A 26,496-nucleotide genomic window follows, 5' to 3' on the forward strand; every position below is an offset into this window, starting at 1 on the left:
GGAAACTTGGGCCTCATCTTTCTACAACAAGTTTATGAGTCGGAAATGTCAGTTTCCGAGTTGTCTTGAACGCGGCAACACATACACATGTCACATCTACACCACTCACTAAAACATGCCATGCTCATGTCCTTTGGTTCCTGAACAAAACATTAATTTGTAGCATAAGCTATCTACAGGCTTATATTTTGCACTAGATAAGGAAATAGAAAGGCTCCTTGTTTGGGATCCAAAGGTTTAGCAAACGAGGAAGTATTAACTATCATTCATACGGCCAGTTTCTCAGACAAGATTAAGCTAGGCTTTTTAGTCTAGGTCAAGGCTTAATCTGTGTCCAGGAAACTGGCCAATAATGTTTTGATCAGTAACCCAGAGACATGAAGTGAATGGGGAGGAGAGTAAAGTGAACCCTGTGAGGTGGAAAAACAGCTGCCTGGCAGGGGGAAAAGTCCAGAGTTCAGAGATAGTGGAGAGAAAGGACAGAAGAACTGTAAAGAAAATCATTTAGAATAAAAAAAGAACCTTTCTCAGTGCAAGTGTCTTCTTTCTTTCTAACGGGGCCGGTGACAGGGCTCACATCAGCTTGAATACACAACCAGGAGTGATTACCAACATGAAGGGACCCACGACAACAACTCTGTCACCACGGCCCTAATACTGCAGCCCTATACTACAGATAAAACAAGCTGTAAAAATGACAACCAACATTCCTATGGGATATAGGCCTATACCAGCAGTGTCCCTAGTCTAGGGTCAATACAATCAGATTCCTGTAATACCAAGTCTAATTTAGATTAATCTGGTTTACATCTGGTTTAGGATATTACTAGATATGGTACTCTACTCTGTAGAAGAATAGCAAGTCCCCCTCTATACCATAGTTATAAAGGAATAAGAGCAACGGCTTGCTAGACTGTTAAGCTAAGCATCACGACATCTATTGCTCCTCCATTTCAAAGTAATCAGTCAGTTTTCGTTGATTATCACTCATCCATTAGACTGGGGAGAGAAACCACTCAATGCTCAGTGACATTAACGGTCAGGCAAAGAGTTCCTGGAAATGCATCGACACAAGGCAAATGAAAGCTTCGATAAGGAGTTTGTCGTTTTTCTAGGTGTGGTGTGTGCCAGGCTTCTTTATATCTGAGGTGCGGTGATGCAACAACAGCATACAGTACAGTGGTCCACATATATACAGCACAGAACTAAATCACATTTCTATTTTGATCAGTCCATCCCACCATCTGTATCACCAAATACAAATGCGTGGATAGGGAAGGACAGTATTACATCATTTTGGATGGCACCTAATCTAAGTGGAATGAATGACCCAGTGTTCCCCTATTATTGTATAGGCAGGGCACCCCTCATTTTGGTTAATGAGGCCCTGAATGTTGATTTGGGGGCCTTTGCGCTCAGCCTGGAAAACAATCTAGGGGAAACAATATAGTCACAATTTATCCAGTTGGTCTTTGATCCTCCTAGATCAGACTGCTCCAGTCTAGTATCCCTAAGGAATCCTCAAGTATAGCTGGGTCGTGTTCATTAAGGCAGGCAACATGAACTGAACATGAAAATGAGCGTTTCTCATTTGACAGGTCTAGGTAGTCCCTCCCTGTTTCAGTCTGTTCTATTCTGTTTGGGTGCCTAATGAACATGACCCTGAACACTGCCTGCTGTGTGAGTAGTAGGGAGGTGAACGCAGGAGACACTTACTTTTTCCTCTCCTTGTCCCTCTTGAGTGTGGTGGAGCCCCCTGCCTGCAGAGCCTGGGACTGCAGGAGCTCAGCGGCCATCTTTTTCTGCTTGAAGCCGTTGAGCTCGTCATCCAGGGATTTCTTCTTGTCCTCCAGCTTCTTCTTCTCATCCTGGTGCAGCTTCTTGAGCCGGTCAAACTTCTCGTGCAGCTGTGTGGCGAGGGAGAAGACTTACGTCTCAGATAGAAACTAATTTAGGTGTGATATCTGTAGCAAACAGAGATGTCGCACATGTAACCCTAGTTCTTCTTAGGTTGGTAGGATTGGTGATGACGTGGCAGAATTAAAGCGTTAACTAGTAACGGCGAAACCTTCCTGTGTACACACATACACAAACCTCTTTCTCGGCCTCCTTCAGCTCAGCCTCCTTTTCCTTGACTCTCTGGACGAACATCTGCCTCATCTCTTCCTCTTTCTTCTGCAGCTCTCCCATGAACTCGTTCCTCTTGGCCTCATACGTCTCCTGCAGACTGGGGTCCACACAGAAAGAGGAAAGACATAAATGATGTCATACTAATGAGTCATATACGTTAGTACTATGTCTATCATTACAGTGGAATAGAGCAGACTGTCATTTAAATCAAAATGATAAAAGTGTTTGTGATTAACTAAGGGGGTGGTAGAAAGTGGAAAATCCCGTTTCTTCACACCCTTCTCCTAAAGAGTGCTCTGGCACACTCCTCGCCATGGAGTTCAAAGCATTGGAATTATGTTAGGAATTGGCTGGAGGGAGTTCCTTTATTTTTTTTAAACTATTTTTAGTTTTTTTAGTTTTTCTACAAGACTACAACACAAAAATAAAACGCACACTATACAAAGCACTCTAAGGTGGTCAACATATATTTTCCAAATTCGGTCAAACATGCCTGGTTTATGTTTCATTTTATAACATATAGTCTTATGGGATTGTAGCTAGAGAGTTCAGTCCTCCTGTTTGTTATTGAGGGTGAATATAAGGCTTTCCAATTGATGGCGTTCCATTTTTTTGCAGCAATTAGACCTAGATTACAAAACTTCCTCTGATATTGATCACCAATATTTACATTTCCCAACAGACATAATCGTGGAGATGGATGGATATAAATGACTAAACACAATGAAATGATAGCACATACATTGTCAGTTTACCACAGATCCACAGCATATGTAAAAGGGTTCCTTTGTGCTATTTGCATCTCCAACATAGATATGACATTTCTGGGTGCATTAGATGCATTCTGGCAGGAGTGTAGTAAGTTCTATGAATTATATTAAATTGCAGTAGTTTATGTCTACCGTTGTAGGAGCAGGTATGAACCATTTCACAGATTTTTTTTTATTTCACCTTTATTTAACCAGGTAGGCCAGTTGAGAACAAGTTCTCATGTACAACTGCAACCTGGCCAAGATAAAGCAAAGCAATTGAGGGGGCTGAGGTGCACCCATGACCCGCTCGGAAACCAGATTGCATAGCGGAAAAGGTACGGTGGGATTCAAAATGGTCGGTGATCCGTTTGTTAACTTGGCTTTCAAAGATTTTAGAAAGGCAGGGTAGGATAGATATAGAACTGTAACAGTTTGGGTCTAGAGTGTCTCCCCCTTTGAAGAGGGGGATGACCGCGGCAGCTTTCCAATCTTTAGGGATCTCAGACGATACGAAAGAGAGATTGAACAGGCTAGTAATAGGGATTGCAACAATTGTGGCGGATCATTTTAGAAAGAGAGGGTCCAGATTGTCTAGCCCAGCTAATTTGTAGGGGTCCAGATTATACAGCTCTTTCAGAACATCAGCTATCTGGATTTGGGTGAAGGAGAAATGGGGGAGGCTTGGGCAAGTTGCTGTGGGGGGTGCAGAGCTGTTGACCGGGGCAGGGGTAGCCAGGTGGAAAGCAAGGCCAGCCGTCGAAAAATTCTTATTGAAATGATCGATTATCGTAGATTTATCGGTGGTGACAGTGTTTCGTAGCCTCAGTGCAGTGGGCAGCTGGGAGGAGGTGCTCTTATTCTCCATGGACTTTACAGTGTCCCAGAACTTTTTTGAGTTTGTGCTACAGGATGCAAATTTCTGTTTGAAAAAGCTAGCCTTTGCTTTCCTAACTGCCTGTGTATATTGGTTCCTAACTTCCCTGAAAAGTTACATATCGCGGGGGCTATTCAATGCTAATGCAGTACGCCACAGGATGTTTTTGTGCTGGTCAAGGGCAGTCAAGTCTGGAGTGAACCAAGGGCTATATCTGTTCTTAGTTGTACATTTTTTGAATGGGGCATGCTTATTTAAGATGGCGAGGAAAGCAATTTTAAAGAATAACAAAGGCATCCTCTACTGACGGAATGAGTTTAATATCCTTCCAGGATACCCGGGCCAGGTCAATTAGAAAGGCCTGCTCGCTGAAGTGTTTTAGGGAGCGTTTGGCAGTGATGAAGGGTGGTCGTTTGACCGCGGACCCATTACGGACGCAGGCAATGAGGCAGTGATCGCTGAGATCCTGCTTGAAAACAGCAGAGGTGTATTTAGAGGGCAGGTTGGTCAGGATGATATCTATGAGGGTGCCCGTGTTTACGGACTTAGGGTTGTACCTGGTAGGTTCCTTGATTATTTGTGTGAGATTGAGGGCATCCAGCTTAGATTGTAGGACGGCCGGGGTGTTAAGCATATCCCAGTTTAGGTCACCTAACAGTACAAACTCTGAAGATAAATGGGGGGCAATTAATTCACATATGGTGTCCAGGGCACAGCTGGGGGCTGAGGGGGGTCGATAACAAGCGACAACAGTGAGAGACTGGTGGATTTTTAAAAGTAGAAGCTCGAACTGTTTTGGCACAGACCTGGATAGCATGACAGAACTCTGCAGGCTATCTCTGCAGTAGATTGCAACTCCACCCCCTTTGGCAGTTCTATCTTGGCGGAAAATTTTGTAGTTGGGGATGGAAATTTCAGAATTTTTGGTGGCCTTCCTAAGCCAGGATTCAGACACGGCTAGGACATCAGGGTTGGTGGAGTGTGCTAAAGCAGTGAATAAAACAAACTTAGGGAGGAGGCTTCTAATGTTAACATGCACGAAACCAAGGCTTTTACGGTTACAGAAGTCAACAAAAGATAGCGCCTGGGGAATAGGAGTGGAACAGGGCCTGGGTTAACCTCTACATCACCAGAGGAAAAGAGGAGGAGTAGGATAAGGGTACGGCTAAAGGCTATAAGAACTGGTCGTCTAGTGCGTTGGGGACAGAGAATAAAAGGAGCAGATGTCTGGGCATGGTAGAATAGATTCAGGGCATAACGTACAGACAATGGAAAAGGTAAGATGTGAGTATAGTGGAGGTAAACCTAGGCATTGAGTGAAAATGAGAGGTTTCATCTCTGGAGGCACCAGTTAAGCCAGGTGAGGTCTCCGCATGTGCGTGGGGTGGGACAAAAGAGCTATCTAAGGCATTTTGAACGGGACTGAGGGCTCTACAGTGAAATAAAACAGTAAGAACTAGCCAAGGCAGCAGTAGACAAGGCATATTGACATTAGAGAGAGGCATAAAGCAAACACAGGTGTTGATCAGGAGAGCTAAGACAACAACGGGTAAATGGGGATGAATGGGCGGGGCGGGTTAGTTAGGTACATATAGGACCTGAGTTCGAGGTTGGGGCCGACAGGTAAACAAAAAGAGGTACAGTGTTTTTGAAACAGTCCAGAGGGCATCAGCTGTGTAGCCGAGTGATCATAGGGTCAAAGGGTCAAAGGAGCAGCAATAGGTGAGTCAGGGTGCCGTTCTGTAATCACTACTACGCTAGGCAAGCAGGGGACACATGGTTCAGAAAAGCTAGCAGCCCGGGGCTAGTAGATGGTTCTTCGGCGACATCGTAACAGAAGAGCCTGTTGAGACCCCCTCGGACGGTTACGTCGGTAGACCAGTCGTGATGGATCGGTGGGGCTCCGTGTCGGCAGTAAAAGGGTCCAGGCCAATTGGCAAAATAGGTATTGTAGCCCAATAATTGGCTGAAGGACCTCTTTGGCTAGCCGGGAGATAGGCCTAGCTCCAGGCTAGCTGGTGCTTGCTTCGGGACAGAGACGTTAGCCAGGAGCAGCCACTCGGATAGCAGCTAGCTAGCTGTGATGATCCGGTGTAAAGGTTCAGAGCTTGCGGTAGGAATCCAGAGATGTGGTATGGAAAAAGCAGTCTAATATGCTCTGGGTTGATATCGCGCTGTGCAGACTGGCAGGAATTGACCGGGCTGAGGCTGGCTGATGTCCGAGTTAACAGTGATGACCGCTAGCACTGGCTAACTGACTACTAGCTAGTAGCTAGTTAGCTGGCTAGCTTCTACTGGGGGTTCCAGTTCCAAAGTGTAAAAGAATTGCAGATCCGTACCACATTGGGTGAGGAGGGTTGCAGGAGAGTATGTTCAGTCCGTAGATGGAAATTGAGATTAAAAATATATACGAAATATATACGAAGAAAACGATATATACATGGGACGGGACGGGACAAATAGACATCCGACTGCTACGCCATCTTGGAACATATCTGTGACCAATAGTTCTCCTCAATTTCTTCCTTTAGATCTGTTTCCCATGGTTTCCTTCTAGGTTCTGAACCATCTGGTAGAGTTTAAATCAACCCTTGATAAAACTTGGCAATCAACTTCTTTAGCGTTGCAGCCTCTTTCAGTATTTTTTCTATGCTAGAAGCCGTCGGTTCATCCAGATTCTGTTGAAGTGATTGAATACGATCTGAATGGAAGAACTTAAAAGAAATCGGCCTTGGATAATCCCAAGTCTTTCTTGTAATTGATTGAATCAGTAGAGATCCATGTTCGAAATTCATAATGCCACTTTGGAACAAGGACTTAAAGGTGTTATCATTAAACACTGGAGGTAAGGTGGGGTTATTCCAAATAGGGGTGCCTGGCGATATTTGTTCTTTCCACCTCATTAATTAATGTACATTTTCCAAAACATTAATGACATTGAGAATCAGTGGACTGTCTGTTTTTAGTAGTGAATATAGTGAATATATTTTAGATCATAACGTATTACATGTACGACTTCAATAGTCCTCCATGCACAAGGATAGACTGATTTCCATTGTTTAAGTGAAAGCAGTTGTACAGCCCAGTAATACATCTTCCTATGAGGTAGTCCAAGACGTCCAGCTTTATAGAGGAAGTATTAAACAGTCAATTTGACTCTTGAGGTCTTTCCATTCCAAATAAAGTTGGAGAGCAGGCCATTTTATTTAAAAAAGTTGGATGGAATTGAAACTGTCAGGGGCTGGAATAAATACATCAACCTTATTAATATATTCATTTTGATTATGTTGACCCTACCCATCATAGAGAAAGGGAGAGATCTCCATTACTGAACATCGGATTCAACCTATCTATCAAAGGAGAGTAATTGATTTTATGTGCCTCCTCCAGACTGCATGGTATCAGTACACCCAGGGATGTCATATGTCTTTGTCTATTTCCACTTAGATGTACTTTCTAAGCTTGAGAAGTCATGATTACAAACGGGCATTATTTCAGTTCTCCCAATTTACTTTGAATCTGGACACAGCACCATGTGTCCAACAGTAATAAAAGGCATGTCAGAGAATGTTCTGGTTTAGATCAATAAAGTAAAACGTAATCTGCATACAATGATGTCACATGTTGATCTCCACCAATCTCTATGCCCCGGATTGAGCCATGAGCTCTAATTATTGTTGCTAGGGGTTCTGTGGCTAAAGAAAATAAATAACCAGACAAAAGGTTTCCCTGTGGAGGGAGTTTACGCCATTGTTAAATCCATGACAAGGAGTGTGCAGCAGGGTGGAGAATCGGGACGCAGTCTCTGAGGGATGTAGGGAGTTAAGAGGAAACAGGAAGTAAGGAGGAAATATGACGAGAAGCAGCCTCACCTGAAGGGTTTGCAGTCGGGGTCCGTGTCCTTGAAGCCCATCTCCTCCAGCTTGCAGCGACGGTAGAGCTCGTAGTGTCTGGTGTGAGTCTGCTCTCTAAGATCCTCCATGTTCACCCTGATTAGCATCTCTCTCAGCTTCACAAAGTCACAGTGGTTCTCATTCTCCACTGCCGACGACACACACACACACACACACACACACACACACACACACACACACACACACACATACACACACACACACACACACACACACACACACACACACACACACACACACACACACACACACACACACACACACACACACACACATCAGACAGCTACTACTCAACAGCGTTTGATTAAAACACTACCACTGGTTGTGACAGTGTGGGTCAATCCATTAACCACTACAAATTGAACAAACGACAGCCATTGTAAAAGACCAGAACCACACATTCACAACTCACATAATTGCTTGTTTTAAACACATTTCTGACTAAACTGCGATTGAAATGTGCAGGCATGTGTAATACTCAGTGAACACTAATAACAAATGTACACAGCTCCATTCATGCCTTATGGAGGGTTCATTTCTGGTTTTAGAATATAGCGGAGGGCCACAGAGTCATGTGCACCATCAGAGTGAACCATACAGTGAACGGAGGAGAGCACCGTACTCGGCGAACGGAGGAGAGCACCGTACTCGGCGAACGGAGGAGAGCACCGTACTCGGCGAACGGAGGAGAGCACCGTACTCGGCGAACGGAGGAGAGCACCGTACTCGGCGAACGGAGGAGAGCACCGTACTCGGCGAACGGAGGAGAGCACCGTACTCGGCGAACGGAGGAGAGCACCGTACTCGGCGAACGGAGGAAAGCACCGTACTCGGCGAACGGAGGAAAGCACCGTACTCGGCGAACGGAGGAGAGCACCGTACTCAGCGAACGGAGGAGAGCACCGTACTCTGTGAACGGAGGAGAGCACCGTACTCAATGTCTGAGACAGCCTCAGCCTTGTATATATGTTCCATGTGCTGGGCAGGGCTAGGTCTAGTTCACACAACCCCCCCACGTATCCACACACAGCCTAAACCGACATGCATACGAGTACACCATACTGAACCAAAGAACAAATTGACAGGTGATAAGGTGTGGGAATACGGAGGAAGTGTCATATAATTTGATATACTGAGAATACGAGACGTTTCACATCTGTATTCCTATGGTAAATCAGTGACTTACCCTGATAATGCTCACAGGTTTCATGACCTACCACTTTTCAAGCATTATTGACTCGTTTGAGATAAATCAATCCCATAGAACCCTCAGACATTTGTGACATGACTCAAGCAACCGCTGCTGTAGCTCATACAGTTATGGAAGAGTGGGCGCATGCATTGTTAAATAGACAAACTTGAATGAGATTACATAAGCAGCAGTGATGGCTTCCCTCTTGACAGTATAAATGTAGTTGTTTAGGGAGTTGGGGTGGAATGAGTGGAGGGAAATGGTGGCCAAAAATGGAAGGACCCCCGCTCTCATTTCCCCTGTTGTATGTGACCTAGCTTACCCTGTACCGTCCCCCAGGGGTACTGCCGCGCTTTCACCATCTTGTTGCCGATCTTCACTTCCTCCGTGCTTCCCACCACGGCGAACGGCAAATGGGCCTGCGGAGCAGAAGGGATTCTCGTTAGTGCAGTGACACCTGAGTCCCTCTCTCTGCCTTTCTCTCTTTCTATCAAACACAACACACATATTACACACATCATGCAAGCACACACACTATTGACACTTCCTGCAATTATCATCCCATGTTATCACTCCATTACATAACTTGATTATTTAGATTTGGATAAATTGGAGCACATCTCTTGACAGGCAAAACAATTGGCAGAGTGAACCTAACACAAAGTTAATTACAAGTGATGTGAATCATGTTAGGTCTATTTTGTAAGTCGCTCTGGATAAGAGCGTCTGCTAAATGACTTAAATGTAAATGTCTATATTGCAAGTTAATACACGTTCCATTCATCCAACAGCAAGGGCTTCTCACTGCAGTGATCGGAGTGGGTGGCCTTTCTGCCAGAGCGGTGGCGTCTTCGTGAGATCGGAGGGCGAGAGTCTTGAGAGCTAATTGACTAACGCAAATCAGCTGGGTTCTGCTCAGTCAGAAGAATTGGCATTCTCCACTCGCTTATGTCACTCCTCATGGTCCGCTCATTTAACCCCGGCCCGTTTGTCAGCGGCCAGGGGCCCTTTCCCACATAGAGCTTCCTGTAGCAAGAGCTAGCTGATTGCCATACACTGTACTGGACTGGTGGAGGAGGAAGACTGGACACAGATGGTACTCGTATCCTGCTCTAGTGCTGCTGTTTCAATGTTCTGAGAATTAACAGAATAAATTACTCAGAACTCTCATAGTGAAAGGAAACTCACTCGAGGGGTACAGATACACAACTATATCTACTCCTGTAATGATTGTGTGAAATATATTGTACGTATATTGTATTACTTGGCATCACAAATAAATCTTCTATGAAAACATCAACTATCGTATTCACTTGATATTTCTTCGTAACCAAACCTTGTCAGTCAGTCTCATACCTCTCAACTATAACTAGTAAGTCTGTATAACTTGCTGAAATGCTGCTGAACTAAAATGAGCAGCATCATAGAAGGGTTATCTTACGTTCATGGTGGAGTTGATCTCTGCCACCGTCTCGTCGTCGATGGGGAACTGGTAGATCAGAACACCGTTGCTGACTAGCTCACTGGTGATCTTGATCTTGAACTTGGTCAGCTCGCTTTTGGAGATGGCGTCTGATTTGGCGATGATGGGGATGATGTTGACCTGTTGTTTGAGGAGATGAAATTAGATCAGAAAATGTTATTAGGCTATCCGCTAATGAGGAAATGATATGTGCAGGCACATAGACAAAACAATCATTCAAAATACATACAAAAGACACAGGCATTGATTTGTTTGTTTTTTTACATACTTGCATCAATTTTAAAATCAGAATTACAATATTTAGTACAAAGTGCATGCTAGCAGCTAGGGAGCAGAGCAGGTGTAGGATTGTTGTTATTTTTTTTATTTAACCTTTATTTAACCAGGTGGCAAGTTGAGAACAATTTCTCATTTACAATTGCGACCTGGCCAAGATAAAGCAAAGCAGTTCGACACATACAACAACACAGAGTTACACATGGAGTAAAACAAACATACAGTCAATAATACAGTTGAAAAAAAATAAGTATATACAATGTGAGCAAATGAGGTGAGATAAGGGAGGTAAAGGCAAAAAAAAGCCATGGTGGCGAAGTAAATACAATATAGCAAGTAAAACACTGGAATGGTAGATTTGCAGTGGAAGAATGTGCAAAGTAAAGATAGAAATAATGGGGTGCAAAGGAGCTAAATAAATAAATACAGTAGGCGGAGAGGTAGTTGTTTGGGCTAAATTATAGATGGGCTATGTACAGGTGCAGTAATCTGTGAGCTGCTCTGACAGCTGGTGCTTAAAGCTAGTGAGGGAGATAAGTGTTTCCAGTTTCAGAGATTTTTGTAGTTCATTCCAGTCATTGGCAGCAGAGAACTGGAAGGAGAGGCGGCCAAAGGAAGAATTGGTTTTGGGGGTGACCAGAGAGATATACCTGCTGGAGTGCGTGCTACAGGTGGGTGTTGCTATGGTGACCAGCGAGCTGAGATAAGGGGGGACTTTACCTAGTAGGGTCTTGTAGATGACCTGGAGCCAGTGGGTTTGGCGACGAGTATGAAGCGAGGGCCAGCCAACGAGAGAGTACAGGTCTCAGTGGTGGGTAGTATATGGGGCTTTGGTGACAAAACGGATGGCACTGTGATAGACTGCATCCAATTTATTGAGTAGGGTATTGGAGGCTATTTTGTAAATGACATCGCCGAAGTCGAGGATCGGTAGGATGGTCAGTTTTACAAGGGCAGCATGAGTGAAGGATGCTTTTTTGCGAAATAGAAAGCCAATTCTAGATTTAACTTTGGATTGGAAATGTTTGATGTGAGTCTGGAAGGAGAGTTTACAGTCTAACCAGACACCTAGGTATTTGTAGTTGTCCACATATTCTAAGTCAGAACCGTCCAGAGTAGTGATGTTGGACGGGCGGGCAGGTGCAGGCAGCGATCGGTTGAAGAGCATGCATTTAGTTTTACTTGTATTTAAGAGCAATTGGAGGCCACGGAAGGAGATTTGTATGGCAATGAAACTCGTCTGGAGGGTTGTTAACAGAGTGTCCAAAGAAGAGCCAGAAGCATACAGAATGGTGTCATCTGCGTAGAGGTGGATCAGAGACTCACCAGCAGGCAAGAGCGACATCATTGATGTATACAGAGAAGAGAGTCGGTCCAAGAATTGAACCCTGTGGCACCCCCATAGAGACTGCCAGAGGCCCGGACAAAAGGCCCTCCGATTTGACACACTGAACTCTATCAGAGAAGTAGTTGGTGAACCAGGCGAGGCAATCATTTGAGAAACCAAGGCTATCGAGTCTGCCGATGAGGATGTGGTGATTGACAGAGTCGAAAGCCTTGGCCAGGTCAATGAATACGGCTGCACAGTATTGTTTCTTATCGATGGCGGTTAGGATATCGTTTAGGACCTTGAGCGTGGCTGAGGTGCACCCATGACCAGCTCTGAAACCAGATTGCATAGTGGAGAAGGTATGGTGGGATTCGAAATGGTCGGTAATCTGTTTGTTGACTTGGCTTTCGAAGACCTTAGAAAGGCAGGGTAGGATAGATATAGGTCTGTAGCAGTTTGGGTCTAGAGTGTCTCCCCCTTTGAAGAGGATGACTGCAGCTGCTTTACAATCTTTGGGAATCTCAGACGACACGAAAGAGAGGTTGAACAGGCTAGTAATAGGGGTTGCAACAATTTCGGCAGATAATTTTAGAAAGAAAGGGTCCAGATTGTCTAGCCCGGGTCCAGATTTTGCAGCTCTTTCAGAACATCAGCTGACTGGATTTGGGAGAAGGAGAAATGGGGAAGGCTTGGGCGAGTTGCTGTGGGGGGTGCAGTGCTGTTGACCGGGGTAGGGGTAGCCAGGTGGAAAGCATGGCCAGCCGTAGAAAAATGCTTATTGAAATTCTCAATTATAGTGGATTTATTGGTGGTGACAGTGTTTCCTGTCCTCAGTGCAGTGGGCAGCTGGGAGGAGGTGTTCTTATTTTCCATTCTTACTTTACAGTGTCGCAGAACTTTTTTGAGTTTGTGTTGCAGGAAGCAAATTTCTGCTTGAAAAAGCTAGCCTTAGCTTTTCTAACTGCCTGTGTATATTGGTTTCTAGCTTCCCTGAAAAGTTGCATATCACGGGGGCTGTTCGATGCTAATGCAGAACGCCATAGGATGTTTTTGTGTTGGTTAAGGGCAGTCAGGTCTGGAGAGAACCATGGGCTATATATGTTCCTGGTTCTAAATTTCTTGAATGGGGCATGCTTATTTAAGATGGTGAGGAAGGTATTTAAAAAAAAAAATAACCAGGCATCCTCTACTGACGGGATGATATCAATATCCTTCCAGGATACCCGGCCAGGTCGATTAGAAAGTCCTGCTCGCTGAAGTGTTTCAGGGAGCGTTTGACAGTGATGAGTGGAGGTCGTTTGACCGCTGACCCATTGCGGATGCAGGCAATGAGGCAGTGATCGTTGAGATCTTGGTTGAAAACAGCAGAGGTGTATTTAGAGGGCAAGTTGGGTAGGATGATATCTATGAGGGTGCCCGTGTTTACGGCTTTGGGGTGGTACCTGGTAGGTTCATTGATAATTTGTGTGAGATTGAGGGCACCAAGCTTAGATTGTAGGATGGCTGGGGAGTTAAGCATGTTCCAGTTTAGGTCGCCTAGCAGCACGAGCTCTGAAGATAGATTGGGGGCAATCAGTTCACATATGGTGTCCAGAGCACAGCTGAAGGTGGTCTATAGCAGGCGGCAACAGTGAGAGACTTGTTTTTAGAGAGGTGGATTTTTAAAAGTAGAAGTTCAAATTGCTTGGGTACAGACCTGGATAGTAGGACAGAACTCTGCAGGCTATCTTTGCAGTAGATTGCAACACCGCCCCCTTTGGCCGTTCTATCTTGTCTGAAAATCTTGTAGTTAGGAATGGAGATTTCAGAATTTTTGGTGGTCTTCCTAAGCCAGGATTCAGACACGGCTAGAACATCCGGGTTGGCAGTGTGTGCTAAAGCAGTGAATAAAACAAACTTAGGGAGGAGGCTTCTAATGTTAACATGCATGAAACCAAGGCTATTACGGTTACAGAAGTCATCAAATGAGAGCGCCTGGGAAATAGGAGTGGAGCTAGGCACTGCAGGGCCTGGATTCACCTCTACATCACCAGAGGAACAGAGGATAAGTAGGATAAGGGTACGGCTAAAAGCTATGAGAATTGGTCGTCTAGAACGTCCGGAACAGAGAGTAAAAGGAGGTTTCTGGGGGCGATAAAATAGCTTCAAGGTATAATGTACAGACAAAGGTATGGTAGGATGTGAATACAGTGGAGGTAAACCTAGGTATTGAGTGATGATGAGATAGATATTGTCTCTAGAACATCATTGAAACTAGGTGATGTCATCGCATGTGTGGGTGGTGGAACTGAAAGGTTGGATAAGGTATAATGAGCAGGGCTAGCGGCTCTACAGTGAAATAAGCCAATAAACACTAACCAGAACAGCAATGGACAAGGCATATTGACATTAAGGAGAGGCATGCTTAGTCGAGTGATCATAAGGGTCCAGTGAGTAGTGAGGTTGGTTGGGGTAACGGCGATTCAGACAGCTAGCTGAGCCATCGGTAGCAAGCTAGCATAGGATGGAAGTCAGATTTTAGCCACCTTGTGCGTTTCCGACGGTAGATTAGTGGGGTTCCGTGTGGTAGAGGGTATCAATCCAATTGGCAAAATAGATATAGTTATAGTGACCCAAGAAAAATTGTCCGATAGATAGACCTATTCAGCAGCCGATAAGACAGCTAACGATTAGCGGGCCGCAGATGGGCGTTCAGGTAACGTCGCGACGGAGGGGCCAGTTGGATAACTCCCTCGGGCAGATAACGTCGGTAGTCCAGTCGTGAAGGCCCGGTGGGGCTCCGCATCGGCAGTAAAACGGGTCCGGATAGGTGATTGTAGCCCACTGATGGAACTCTTCAGCTGGCTAGCTCTGGAATAATTGATGTTTGCTCCGGGATCAACGTAAGCCAATAGTCACACGGATAGCAGCTAGCTAGCTGCGAGATCCAGGTGTAAATGTCCAGAGCTTGCGGTTGAAATCCGGGGATATGGAGAGAAAAATAGGTCCGGTATGTTCTGGTCTGGAGTCGCATAGTACAAAACTGGCGATAGCTTTTCGAGCTAAAGGATAGCTGATGACCACAAACCGTGGTTAGCTGAATACTAACGTTAGCCAGTAAACTGGCTAGCTTCTGGTTAGCTTCTGGCTAGCTTCTAAGAGCTGTTCATATCCACGACGCAACACATTGCTAGGACACAGCCCTTAGCCGTGGTATATTGACCATATATGACAAACCCAGAGGTGCATCATTGCTATTATAAACTGGTGGTCCCGTGTGGCTCAGTTGGTAGAGCATGGCGCTTGCAACGCCAGGGTTGTGGGTTCAATTCCCACGGGGGGACCAGGATGAATATGTATGAACTTTCCCATTTGTAAGTCGCTCTGGATAAGAGCGTCCGCTAAATGACTTAAATGTAAATGTAATAAACTAGTTACCAACGTAATTAGAGCAGTAAAAACAAATGTTTAGTCATACCCATGGTATACTGTCTGATATACCACGGCAAACCACCCAGTTTATAATTATGAAATATATTTGGGAATATATTTTACTACCAACCACAGCATACTGTCAAAATCAATTTCCACACCATATATTTAAATACAGAAACATATGTAGAAATATATGAAAACAGACATTTTTTTAATGGCTTAAACATATATTTATATCTGTAATTTACATACACTTAAATACATGTACATATATGTTGGTTGTTAAAATCTATGTTATTATATACTTTTTCTGTATGGGCTACTAAACCCATATCAAACCAAAGTTGTACCCAAGCTGCTGGGTTTAGCCTATATTGTGCAGCAGCATCAAGCTGGTGTTCTGATTGGAGAGTGTACCCAGCTAGCAAATAACCAAAGGAGAACCTTCTGGGAACATTACGAGTACATTCTGTGTTTGCTGGGGAAACCTCAGCTGGAAGGTAGCAGAGCGGGGCCGGATGATGCGAGCATCTCCTATGCAGCCAGGTCATTACATCACAGCTAGCTAGCTAAACCTCCTGAGACAAGTGGGGAACATCTGGCCAAGACAGGATATAAATAGACCTTGAGATCTGGGCCTACACCTCCCTTTCTTATGCTTCTCTGGATGCCTTGTGCCTTGGTCTACAGCAGGGATATCATGCAGACAGATACAAAAGCTAGAAATGTAACATGTCTTTTTATATCTGAACACCTCTAGCCTCTACTAGCTTCAGGGATGTTTGATTTGGGCATATCTATGTGCATTTCCGCCATAATCAGAGCTTGGAACGAAGCAAAGATAAAAAATAGACAGCAGAGCAGTAAGAGCATTTACAAGAGAGGGTAGTACTAGTTCATCTCTAACGCAGGATCTATCTCGTGAAGAGATCTCCAAACACAATGTTAATGATGAGAGCCTACTGATCCAGCTGGTTTAGAAGAAACACTTCCTCCAGCCCCCATGCTTGGTGTCAAAATCAGAACATGAAGAGATAGGGAAGAGATATGCCAGAATATCTGCTTCAATGGAGGCACAGGACGGAAGAGGAGGCCTGAGGATGCAGGGGGGGTTTTGTCAAACATTCACCCACCACCACTTCTCACCCATAAACTCAAGAGACACTGCACTCCCTTCTACGCAACAGGCTTTGTTTCATTGTAGCTGCCTGCCTACACAGGGAGGCTTCTGCTTTGGATCACAGAGGCTGGAAGGTGGCTAGGGTACAGCTGCTCTGGCAAACACTCGAAAGCCAGGAAGTTTCTATGCAAATAGGGCCTTTTGGGGTGGCCCTAGGAAAATAGAGTGAGTGTCACCATGACGACCAAGGGCCGGCGTTTCACGGCTGACCTACAACGTCACGGGACAGGAGCCCATCTTTGAGCGTGCAAATGGTGTAGAAGAGTTTATGAGCCACGATGCTCTGTGATGACATCAATGATGCCCTGCATCTACATGGTGACATCATCTTGACGCTAGAGAGCTTTCTCTTTTCCCGTGCATTTTATAAATAGCTATGAAAAAAATATGACTCTTCAACCGAGGTTATCATATTATGGAAGCTGCTTTTCAAGTGGCACTTCAAATCAGCAGAGTTTAATGAATGGATTGCATAATATGGTAATTTAGCAGAAATCTTTTTCCAAAGCGGCTTACAGAGAAGCCAACCTTGACAGTGACACATATAGGTCAACTCGGTATACTATATCTGTCCCACGCAGGAATTGAACTCAGTGAACCATTGGAATCATAGTGTAATTAGCTAGCCTTGCAGCCCACCTTGCTGTCCAGTTTCTTCATAGTGACCAGGTCCAGGGACTTGAGGGAGTGTCCGGTGGGTGCGATGAAGTACAGGCAGGCGTGGATGCGTGTGTCGTGGTAGCTGTGTAACGTGCGCTTGATTTTCAGCTCCTCCTGCAGATAGGCCTCAAACTGGGTGTCGATAAACTCCACAATAGACTTGTAGCTGAGGAGAGAAAAGCATGTGTTTCAAGGTGTTATAAACACACCATAAACAGCTGATAAGGAAACCGGACTGAAGATGTAGCTGTCCACCAAAAATAAAAAATGTGTCTTACTATCGTCATATAGGATTAAGGGTAGGCTATACCTTTACCTTTCCACCACCATAGAATACCAGAGGGTATGTTGTAAAGCCTCTCTTAAAGGGATTTCGGCAATGAAGCCCTTTACCTACTTGTTCCAGAGTCAGACGAACTTATGGATACCATTTTTATGTCTCTGCATCCAGTATGCTAGCTGACACACAAATGGTTAATCTGACTCTGGAGAAGTAGATAAAGGGCTTCAATGCCAAAATCCAGAAGTATCCCTTTAAGTGAGAGATTTAAGCCAGTTTGTACTTTAATCCCGGAGTGTTGTTAGTGGGAGGTAGCTAGATGCTAAGTGAGTACAGCTCAGCTCCATATAAGTGATCTGCTGATCCATCATTCAGCTGAGCTGGGTTTCATTAGCTGGGAGTCATCAGGCAGAACATGGTGGGGAAAAGACGTGGGAGCGCACGGATCAGGGAGCAGAGGAGAGGCATACCATCGCCAAGGAAGGGGAAGATTCACCGCATGGCCGAAGGCGGATAGGAACCGCTGATTAAACTCAGGTTTTACCTCTGCCCTTCAACACACAAACACGTGTGAGTGCACAGACACACACACACACACCTCTTCCCACCTCCACTCCCCCATAAGAAACTCAACCGAGGTTAACTGCTAGCCCTTAGCTCACCCTCATCCAGCCACCATTTGATAGTGATGTGAAGCAGTTTGAACCTAGAGCGCTGACCTACATGAGGGTTCCTGTAACTAGCACAGCCTCCCCCTCGGGGCCCTAACCAGAGCAGCTAGAGAGGTCTGGGACAGACTGAGGACTGAGATTAGAGAGAGCTGCCTGGTGCTCACATGACATCATCCACCCTCTCTGAGGTTCACATGACAGGAGGGAGGGAGAATGGATACAATGAGATCCCATGTTCACTAGAAGATTTCCATCAGATGGAAAGTGACAGGTAGAGTAGTACTCCCTTTCCCACAGACAAGACACTGTATGATTTAGCCCTTGAGACTCCTGGCTCAAGTGTCAGACTACTGTTATTCATATTGTCTAACAATAAATCTATCAATGACTCACTGTTTACATAAGGTATGGGAGAGGCATCATAAGAGTAGTACCTAATGTTCCACCAGACTCCAAAGGGGATGACCTCAAGTCCACACTTCATAGGGGGCATCTCAATTCCACATTTCATAGGGGGCATCTCAATTCCACACTTCATAGTAGAGGTCGACCAATTAATTGGAATGGCCAATTGGTTTGTTTTTTTACACCTTTATTTAATCTTTATTTAACTAGGCAAGTCAATTAAAAACACATTCTTATTTTCAATGACGGCCTAGGAACGGTGGGTTAACTGCCTCGTTCAGGGGCAGAACGACAGATTTTTACCTTGTCAGCTCGGGGGATTCAATCTTGCAACCTTACAGTTAACTAGTCCAACACTCTAACCACCTGATTACATTGCACTCCACGAGGAGCCTGCCTGTTACGCGAATGCAGTAAGCCAAGGTAAGTTGCTAGCTAGCATTAAACTTATCTTATAAAAAACAATCAATCAATCAATCATAACCACTAGTTAACTACACATGGTTGATGATATTACTAGTTTATCTAGCGTGTCCTGCGTTGCATATAATCGATGCGGTGCGTAACATTGCTCCAATGTGTACCTAACCATAAACATCAATGCCTTTCTTAAAATCAATACACAGAAGTATATATTTTTAAACCTGCATATTTAGCTAAAAGAAATCCAGGTTAGCAGGCAATATTAACCAGGTGAAAATGTGTCACTTCTCTTGCACGCAGAGTCAGTGTATATGCAACAGTTTGGGCCGCCTAATTTGCCAGAATTTTACGTAATTATGACATAACATTGAAGGTTGTGCAATGTAACAGGAATATTTAGACTTATGGATGCCACCCGTTAGATAAAATACGGAACGGTTCCGTATTTCACTGAAAGAATAAACGTCTTGTTTTCGAGATGATAGTTTCTGGGTTCGACCATATTAATGACCTAAGGCTCGTATTTCTGTGTGTTATTATGTTATAACTAAGTCCATGATTTGATAGAGCAGTCTGACTGAGCGGTGGTAGGCAGCAGCTCGCTCGTAAGCATTCATTCAAACAGCACTTTCTTTTTTTTTTTTATACTTTGTTTTTATTGTAGGAACACAAAACAGCACTTTCGTGCGTTTTGCCAGCAGCTCTTCGTTGTGCTTCAAGCATTGCACTGTTTATGACTTCAAGCCTATCAACTCTCGAGATTAGGCTGGTGTAGCCGATGTGAAATGGCTAGCTAGTTAGCGGGGTGCGCGCTAATAGCGTTTCAAACGTCACTCGCTTGCTCTGCATGAGTAACGCTGCTTCGAGGTTGGCTGTTGTCGATGTGTTCCTGGTTCGAGCCCAGGTAGGAGCGAGGAGAGGGACGGAAGCTATACTGTTACACTGGCAATACTAAAGTGCCTATAAGAACAACCAATTGTCAAAGGTTAATGAAATACAAATGGTATAGAGAGAAATAGTCCTATAATTCCTATAATAACTACAACCTAAAACTTCTTACCTGGGAATATTGAAGACTCATGTTAAAAGGAACCACCAGCTTTCAAATGTTCTCATGTTCCGAGCAAGGAACTTAAACGTTAGCTTTCTTACATGGCACATATTGCACTTTTACTTTCTTCTCCAACACTTTTTTTTTGCATTATTTAAACCAAATTGAACATGTTTCATTATTTATTTGAGGCTAAATTGATTTTATTGATGTATTATATTAAGTTAAAATAAGTGTTCATTCAGTATTGTTGTAATTGTCACTATTACAAATAAAACATTTTTTGAAATCGGCCGATTAATCGGTATCGGCTTTTTTTGGTCCTCCAATAATCGGTATCGGTGTCGGCGTTGAAAAATCCTAATCGGTCGACCTCTACTTCATAGGGGCATCTCAAGTCCACACTTCATAGTTGGCATCTCAAGCATGCACAATTAAAGAGTGACATTCACAAACTATCACTCCTGTGAAAGATATATTCTTGGCAGTGGTATACTGTAGGAACACCAGGCCTGTATTCATAAGGGGGTTGCATAAGTTATCATAGTGCCTACCCGTTTCAGAGAGTTTTCTTCTGTTTTGTGCCTAATGAATGCGACCAATAAATGATTGTACAATCTATACATCTCTTAGACACATGAAGCGGAACCTGGGGCTCTAATCCCAAAGACAGACAGACAGACATACATTCAGTATATGCATATGTTTATCTACATCATTGTCTCTCACCTGTCCTCTTTGTTGATCTGGTCTCCGAAGCCCACAGTGTTGACCACGGTCAGCTTGAGGCGCACATTGCTCTCCTGGAGCTCGTAGGTGTTGGACTTGAGCTGCACACTCGGCTGGTTGTGCTGGGTGGGTTCGCCCTCGAACTTGGTGTTGAACAGGGTGTCCATGAGAGTGGACTTGCCCAGGCCCGTCTCACCTAAAATACACGCATACCTTTCAGTTCATTCACCATTGTGTACTTTTTTTGTGGGCTCTACTATCTGGAGTTTGAGTGAGATAGTTGTACTAAGCTCATTAGGCATTCATAAGCTATATTCTTCTAGAGTCAATGGGTATAGGTTACAGTATATCATTAATGGAAATTAGCATTGAACAGCAGGGAATATTCCAGATTGGGCTATTGTCAGAATAAATGTGGCCTTAAAATATTCTCCCATACTGTACATTACAGGATTTAGTACATCCTGTTGAAAATACTTCAGTTTTACAATTTGGACTCGGGCTGCAGAGCAGATCTCTCTAATGCCACCAGAATGTTAATTATATGGACTCTTCCCATTTGTCACTTCCCTATACATTTAGCTGTGAGCCCCTACCTCTGGCTCCTCCGCTGCTTTTGGCAGGAGGCGCTTTTTAATGGAATAAAAAAGATGCGCTGCAGAAATGTCTAATAACTTGGGTGCCTTTAAGAGGGACTACATTGAATGTGACATCTTGCAGCGGCGTAGCACACAAGATAATCCTATGTCCACCACAGTTGATATCTAGAGCAGACCATCATAAAAATGGCCGCATGGGTCTGAGTCACGGATGTCCTGATGCGTTCTGACAAACTCACACTGTTCAAAGCTGTCAGTCGGGTGAGAAGGCGCCTTCCTTTCCCAGTGCAAGAAAATCTAGTGGTACTTCCCAAACGGCACCGTATTCCCTAAGTAGTGCACTATATAGGGAATAGGGTGCCATTTGGGATGCTGCCCGAGGCTTACTTCTGTTCATCAGACACCACATCTACACACAGAGCACGCAGAGCTCTATACTGCCAACGGTATATTAGTCTTCCTTTCACAAGGCATCAGGCTTTCACTCTGAGTGCACACTAAATAGTGGAGGGGGGTTAGAATGGAACAGCACAGTGCCAGATTCTCCCCTCCCATTTCCTGCGTCTGAGAGAAAGTCCACCTCAGGTCATCGTCAAGATGTTTCCGTGGTCTCTCATCATCCTCATAGAAATTTGGCAGGGCTGGATAAGCAATGAGCATCTCGCTTGGCAGGGACCCAAGCTGAACCCCATGCTAAAGATGGGGCCCTGACATCCAAAGGTTTCCATTTGAATGTACCAGCAAAAAGCATAAGAAATCTAAGTCTCGTGAGGACAAAAAGTTTTGCTCTCGATTCAGTTCTTGCCACATGCCTCCGGATCACATTTCTGGGGCTTGAGCTGTAGGCCTGTGCAATTTTACAACTGTTTTGCTTCCTGGGATTCACACACACCAGACTTCATAGAGTAGACTGTAATAATAGAGGTTCTAGGGCTTCTGCCATTGCTTTTGAATGTTTTGAGTGCCACTGATAACTTTCAAGTAATTTAGAGTGTGGAAAATGGAGAGAGAATTATATTCTCTGTTTCCTACTTTCAACAAAATTGACCATTTGCTTTAAAAAAAGGCTAATATTTGAAAACTATATCTGTCAATAGGCAGGTTTCCATTGAGCCAGGTTTATTTAGACAAAAGCAATGTAACCAAAAGAATGTTTGCGACATGTGTAATGGAAACGGCTGTCCAATCAAAAACGCGTCTTTTGACCAATGAGTAAAATGATATGTTCGTTGTGTAGATAATCCTCTAAGAAAACCAATGGCCCAAACCTCATCTCTATTAAAATCTGTTCAAAACTTATTGGCCGTTTTACCCTTGTAGGATGGCCAAAATTAGGGTGAATAAATAAATGGAGGCCAGAGAAAAATAGTGTGAGAATTAAGGCTAACTGAAAGGTTCACCGTTGAACTCATCTTTCTTCTCCAATCCGGAGGACATAAAACAATATAGAGGTAAGATATATATCGATTTTGAGACATGACATTATCATAGATTAGTATACACTGTTCATATTAATGCAAAGTTCGTGTTTTTTCCAAAGACTTCTTACAGAAACAAGCGTATCTCTGTGAAATGTCAATGGAGCGCTGAGCATACCGCAAACGTTTTATTCTCAAAGTCTTTTACATTCAATTCAGCTCGTCATATTAATTTAGATTTTTGCGAACCCGCGGAAACAACTTGAAGACCACGACCACAAATTGTTTGGGTCGAGAAAGCGGCGCAGTTTTTGTTGAGAATGCTGCGCCGCTCTGTAAACAGAGCTCGGTGCTCATTACCGGATATATTAGGTTAGGAAGTCCGACCTTCTGGATATCATGTTAATGATATGGGATATAAAATATAGGACAAAACACATCACGACAAGAGAGACAACACAACACTACATAAAGAGAGACCTTAGACAAGATAGCAAGTCAGCAACACATGACAACACAGCATGGTAGCAACACAACATGACAACAATATGGTAGCAGCACAACATGGTAGCAGCACAAAACATGGTACTAACATTAATGGGCACAGACAACAGCACAATGGGCAAGAAGGTACAGAGACAACAATACATCACGCAAAGCAGCCACAACTGTCAGTAAGAGTGTCCATGATTGAGTCTTTGAATGAAGATATTGCGATAAAACTGTCCAGTTTGAGGGCCTCCCGGGTGGCGCAGTGGTCTAGATAGCTGCGCCACCAGAGTCTCTGGGTTCGCGCCCAGGCTCTGTCGCAGCCGGCCGCGACCGGGAGGTCCGTGGGGCGACGCACAATTGGCTTAGCGTCGTCCGGGTTAGGGAGGGTTTGGCCGGTAGGGATATCCTTGTCTCATCGCGCTCCAGCGACTCCTGTGGCGGGCCGGGCGCAGTGCGCGCTAACCGAGGGGGGCGGGTGCACGGTGTTTCCTCCGACACATTGGTGCGGCTGGCTTCCGGGTTGGAGGCGCGCTGTGTTAAGAAGCAGTGCGGCTTGGTTGGGTTGTGCTTCGGAGGACGCATGGCTTTCGACCTTCGTCTCTCCCGAGCCCGTACGGGAGTTGTAGCGATGAGACAAGATAGTAATTACTAGCGATTGGATACCACGAAAATTGGGGAGAAAAGGGGATCAAATTTATTTAAAAAATAATAATAATAATAAAAAAAAACTGTCCAGTTTGAGTGTTTATTGCAGCTCGTTCCAGTCGCTAGCTGCAGCGAACTGAAAAGACGAGCAACCCAGGGATGTGTGTGCTTTGGGGACCTTCAACAGAATGTGACTGGCAGAACGGGTGTTGTATGTGGAGGATGAGGGCTGCAGTATATATCTCAGATAGGGGGAGTGCAGAGATGTGTCCTATAAGGAGCATTGGTGGCAAATCTGATGGCCGAATGGTAAAGGACATCTAGCTGCTCGAGAGCACCCTTACCTGCCGATCTATACATGTAGTCTCCGTAATCTAGCATGGGTAGATTGGTCATCTGAACCAGGGTTAGTTTGGCAGCTGAGGTGAAAGAGGAGCGATTACGATAGAGGAAACCAAGTCTAGATTTAACTTTAACCTGCAGCTTTGATATGTGCTGAGAGTAGGACAGTGTACCGTCTAGCCATACTCCCAAGTACTTGTATTTAGGTGACTACTTCAAGCTCTAAACTCTCAGAGGTAGTAATCACACCAATGGGGAGAGGGTCCTTCTTCTTACCCAACCACATGACCTTTGTTTTGGAGGTTTCAGAACAAGGTTAAAGGCAGAGAAAACTTGCTGGATACTAAGAAAGATTTGTTGTAGAGTGTTTAACACAAAATCTGGGGAGGGGCCAGCTGAGTATAAGACTGCATCATCTGCATATAAATGGATGAGTGAGCTTGCTGCTGCCTGAGCTATGTTGTTGATGTAAATTGAGAAGAGCGTGGGGCCTAGGATCAAGCCTTGGGGTACTCCCTTTGTGACAGGCAATGGCTGAGACAGCAGATGTTCTGACTTTATACACTGTACTCTTTGAGAGAGTTAGTTAGCAAAGCAAGCCAAAGACCCCTCAGAGACACCAATACTCCTTAGCCAGCCCACAAGAACGGAATGGTCTACAGTATCTAAAGCTTTAGCCAAGTCAATAAAAATAGCAACACAACATTGCTTAGAATCAAAGGCAATGGTGACATCATTGAGGACCTTTAAGGTTGCAGTGACACATCCATAACCTGAGCGGAAACCAGATTGCATACCAAAGCGAATACTATAGACATCAAGAAAGCCAGTCAGTTGATTATTGACAAGTTTTTCCAACAGTTTTGATAAACAGGGCTAAATAGACATTGGCCTATAACAGTTAGGATCAGCTTGATCTCCCCCTTTAAATAAAGGACGAACCGTGGCTGCCTTCCAAGCACTGGGAACTCCCCAGCGAGGAGAGAAAAAAAAAGAGTCAGAGATAGGCTTGGCGATGATAGGGGCAGCAACCTGGAAGAAGAAAGGGTCTAAACCATCTGACCCAGATGTTTTTTTTGGGTCAAGTTAAAGGAGCTCCTTTAGCACCTCGGACTCAGTGACCGCCTGCAGGGAGAAACTTTGTAGCGGGGCAGGGGGAAAAGCGGGAGGAGTGTCTGGACTAGTCGCATTAGAAGGGGTGAGAGATGAGGAAATGTTGGACGGGCAAGGAGGCATGGCTGAGTCAAATAGGAATCCTGACTTAATGAAGTGGTGATTAAAGAGTTCAGCAATGTGCTTCTTGTCAGTAAAAACCACATCAACAACATTAAGGGACATGGGCAGCTGTGAGGAGTAGGGTTTATTCTCCAGGTCTTTAACCATTTTCCAGAACTACTTTGGGTTAGACCCACAGAGAGAAAACTGCTCCTTAAAGTAACTAACTTTGGCCTTTCGGATTGCCTGAGTGCACTTATTTCTCATTTGCCTGAACGAGAGCCAGTCAGCCTGAGTATGCGTGTGCCGAGCCTTTCGCCAAATGCAATTCTTGAGGTGGAGTAACTCTGCAAGATCACGGTTGAACCAGGGGCTGAACCTGTTTTTAATTCTAATTTTATTTATGGGGGCGTGTTTGTAAACAATACCACTGAAAATATTAAAAAAGAATGTCCAAGCATCTTCGATAGAGGGTATCAAGCTGATTCTATACCATATACAGAGGCCAGTACATGAAGGAAGGCTTTCTCATTAATGTTTTTTAGCAAGCATCTATGACAAATCAGGACAGGTCATTTCACTGAGCAGCCATTACGAACACAGGCTGTAAAACAGTGACCACTACGATCATTACAGAAAATACCAGACTGATACCTATTAGAATTATTTGTGAGGATAACATTGAGGAGAGTAGCCTTTTCTGGGTGTTTGGAGTCATACCTTGTGGGACTGGTAATAATCTGAGAAAGATTTAGGGAGTCCTATTGCTTTAAGACTTGGTCAGGTGGGCTAAGCATGTCCCAGTTTAGGTCACCTAGCAGAACAAATTCAGACTTAGTGTAAGGGGCCAGGAGAGAGCTTAGGGCAGGTAGGAAGTTTCAACATGGCACGGACAGTGGCGAAATGTTGGCACATGAAAATAAATTAAATATGTAAAATGGCTTTTAATCCTTCTGTCTACATATTTGAAGACATAGCATATGGGGTATGAGATACCCAATGGGCTGGACGATTCATTCTC

General features: G+C 44.4%; 1 protein-coding gene across 8 annotated transcripts in view; it reads right to left on the reverse strand.

Moving 5' to 3' along the window:
- LOC120048006 (septin-6-like) overlaps positions 1 to 26,496 on the reverse strand; it is a 44,431-nt gene that overhangs the window by 7,372 nt on the left and 10,563 nt on the right. For 6 of the 8 annotated variants that reach the window (XM_038993665.1, XM_038993668.1, XM_038993664.1 and 3 more), the window contains exons 3-9: positions 20,765 to 20,960; positions 17,185 to 17,371; positions 10,304 to 10,465; positions 9,185 to 9,281; positions 7,629 to 7,797; positions 2,095 to 2,227; positions 1,717 to 1,907 (exon numbers count right to left, since the gene is read on the reverse strand). In XM_038993665.1, the coding sequence (XP_038849593.1) occupies positions 1,717 to 1,907; positions 2,095 to 2,227; positions 7,629 to 7,797; positions 9,185 to 9,281; positions 10,304 to 10,465; positions 17,185 to 17,371; positions 20,765 to 20,960 (1,135 nt within the window). Of the gene's footprint in view, positions 1 to 522; positions 671 to 1,716; positions 1,908 to 2,094; positions 2,228 to 7,628; positions 7,798 to 9,184; positions 9,282 to 10,303; positions 10,466 to 17,184; positions 17,372 to 20,764; positions 20,961 to 26,496 lie in introns of all 8 variants that reach the window. The other 2 variants (XR_005476958.1, XR_005476957.1) reach the window with 2 other exon arrangements.

The sequence above is a fragment of the Salvelinus namaycush genome, chromosome 5 (assembly GCF_016432855.1).
Source record: "Salvelinus namaycush isolate Seneca chromosome 5, SaNama_1.0, whole genome shotgun sequence".
In the NCBI taxonomy this organism is placed as follows: domain Eukaryota; kingdom Metazoa; phylum Chordata; class Actinopteri; order Salmoniformes; family Salmonidae; genus Salvelinus; species Salvelinus namaycush.